The following is a 2,860-nucleotide window of genomic DNA, read 5'->3' on the forward strand; positions in this document are numbered from 1 at the left end:
CATCTGGCCAGAGGGTGGAGCTCTGGAGCCTCATACCTTCCATCAGCCACATCTGGCCAGAGGATGAACCCCTGGAGTCTGATCCCTTCCCTCAGCCACATCTGGCCAGAGGATGAACCCCCTGACCCTCATCCCTTGCCTCCAGGCACATCTGGCCAGAGGATGGACCTCTGCAGCCCCATCCCTTYCCTCCAGCCACATCTGACCACAAGATGAACCATCCAGCCACATCTGGCCAGGGGATGGACTGACCCCTGGAGCCTCATCCCTTCAGTCCAGCCACATCTGGCCAGAGGATGAACCCTTGGAGTCTGATCCCTTCCATCAGCCACATCTGGCCAGAGGATGGAGCCCTAGAGCCTTGTCCCTTCCACCCAGAGGATGAACCGACCCCTTGGAGTCTGATCCCTTCCATCAGCCACATCTGGCCACGGGATGGAGCCCTGGAGCCTCATACCTTCCATCCAGAGGATCAACTGACCCCTTGGAGCCCCACCCCTTTCCCCCAGGCACATCTGGCCAGAGGATGAACCCCTGGAGCCCCATCCTTTCTATCCAACCACATCTGACCAGAGGATGGACTGAATCTCAGGAGCCTCATCCCTTCCATAAGGCACATCTGGCCAGAGGTCAAACCCCAGGAGTCTCATCCCTTCCCTGCAGAGAACAGACAGATTCCCTGGAGCCCCATCCCTTCCCTGCAGAGGACAGACAGACTCCCTGGGAGTGCCCAAGGCCAGGCTGGGGGCACCTTGGACAGTGGGAGTTGTCCCTGCCATGGCAGGGGTGACACTGGGTGGGTTTTAATGTCCCTTCCTACTCAAACCATCCCATAATTCCATGATTCTATGAACCTGACCTTCCCTGGAGCCCCCTCCTCTACATTCAAGCACTGGGGGTGTCAGAAGCAAAGCAAAAGGACTGGAAGAGAAGAAAGCACTTACGAGATCCTCCCGAAGGGAGCGAAGGCTGCTTTGATGTCCTCGGTAGTGATTTCAGGGCTYAGGTCTCCAACAAAGACGTGGAAATGGTCTGTGAGGGAAGGACAGAAAGGARGATTTAGAGGTTGAAAAGGCACTCTGAGCTGAGCAGAGTAAAAAGAATTCTCCTAAAAAAAACCTCTTTATTAAAACTCCAGCTATTACTCAAAATTCATTATTAAAAAGCACAAAAAATGTTATTAAATACCACAAAAAACTGACATTGAATGGTACAAGAAGAGCTGAGTTTGCTGTGAAACAGAATTCCCAGATCCTACAAGGCAGTGATTTGAAGGACACAATTTACATCTTAAATTTTACAAACTGCTTTTARGACCTGTCAAAAGTACTGAACAAATCTGAGACTGTTTACACTTCACAGGCCCAGTCTCCAGGAAAATCTCTCAAAATTCATTATTAAAAACTCAAAAAAATGTTATTAAATATCACCAAAACCCCCACATTGAACGGTACAGGAAAAGCAGAGTTTGCTGTGGAACAGAATTCCCACTGCCCCTGACAAACCCTACAAGGCAGTGATTTGAAGGACACAAATTTATATCTTGARTTTTACAAACTCCTTTTAGGACCTGTCAGCATTTACTGCACAAATCTGAGACTGTTTACACTTCRTRGGCTCAGTCTCCAGGAAAATCTCTCAAAATTCATTATGAGAAAGGACAAAAACTTATTGAACACCACAAAAAAACCCGTATTGAATGGTACAGGAAGAGCAGAGTTTGCTGTGGAACAGAATTCCCAGATCATACAAGGCAGTGATTAAAAGGATACACATTTTTATATTGAATTTTAACTGTTTTAGGACCTGTCAGCATTTACTGCACAAATCTGAGACTGTTTACACTYCRTGGGTYYRGTCTCCAGGAAAATYTCTCAAAATTCATTATGAAAAAGARCAAAAACTTATTAAACACCACCAAAAAAAMCCCGTATTGAATGGTGCAGGAAGAGCAAAGTTTGCAGTGGAACAGAATTCCTGTTGCTCTTGAGAAACCCAAAAAAGCACAGATTTGAAGGACACACATTTTTATATTCAATTCTACAAACTGTTTTTAGCATGTGTCAGCATTTACTGCATAAATCTGAGACTGTCTACACTTCATGGGTCCAGCCTCCTGGAAAAATCTATCAAAATTTACTATAAAAAAGGACAGAAACTTATTAAACACCACAAAACTCCCATACTGAATGCCTGAATCTGAGGGGGTTTCCACCCCAATCCTACAAAATGTGACACWGATTGAGCTGTGCCCCAGCAGGCACCAAACTCTCCACTCTGCCACAGAAATTCCCACAATTTCTCCGTGGGCTCTTTGGGAGTGATGGAATCATCCTCATGGATGCTCAGCCCTGCAGGGAGATGCTCACTTTGCCCCAAAAAGCTCAGAATGAAGGATTTGGGGTTTAATTCACAACTGCCCTYGGACCAAACCAAAACTCGAGAAACCAGATCCCTTCCTGGAAATGAAAGGGAAATATTTCCATAAAAAATAAATGGAAAACATAAAAAACACCCCCAAATTTAGCTTCCCTCGAGATGCACCGTGTGATGTTTAAGCAGACACAATTACCTTGTGAGTGCTGTGAGAACCTGATGGCAAAGATCAGATCTGCTTTGAAGTTTAATTAACACAAAGATAATAAATAATTAAGATTCCAATCAGAACCATTCCCACAGAGCTCTGTGTGGGGCATTTCTGTTTGAGAACCTGCACAATGTGACACTTACTGCTGGTGTCTTTCTTCTGGCTGCTGGGGGTGGTGGCCCAGTTCACTTTGACCTCCTGCAAATGGGAATCACACATCAGATTAGGCAAATCTTAAAAAAAATCCCAAAAAAGCTGAGACATCTCCAGAGC

The 2,860-nt window shown here is 45.7% G+C and overlaps 1 protein-coding gene across 2 annotated transcripts in view; it reads right to left on the reverse strand.

The window, feature by feature from the left end:
- Positions 1 to 940: 940 nt before the first annotated feature.
- LOC130587386 (cytotoxic granule associated RNA binding protein TIA1) overlaps positions 941 to 2,860 on the reverse strand; it is an 8,257-nt gene continuing 6,337 nt past the window's right edge. For both annotated transcript variants that reach the window (XM_057388360.1, XM_057388361.1), the window contains exons 4-5: positions 2,731 to 2,785; positions 941 to 1,032 (exon numbers count right to left, since the gene is read on the reverse strand). In XM_057388360.1, coding sequence (XP_057244343.1) covers positions 941 to 1,032; positions 2,731 to 2,785 — 147 coding nt within the window. The remainder of the gene's footprint in view (positions 1,033 to 2,730; positions 2,786 to 2,860) is intronic.

Source organism: Malurus melanocephalus, unplaced genomic scaffold, assembly GCF_030028575.1.
Source record: "Malurus melanocephalus ecotype Western Australia unplaced genomic scaffold, MMel_1.1 scaffold_1831, whole genome shotgun sequence".
Lineage (NCBI taxonomy): Eukaryota > Metazoa > Chordata > Aves > Passeriformes > Maluridae > Malurus > Malurus melanocephalus.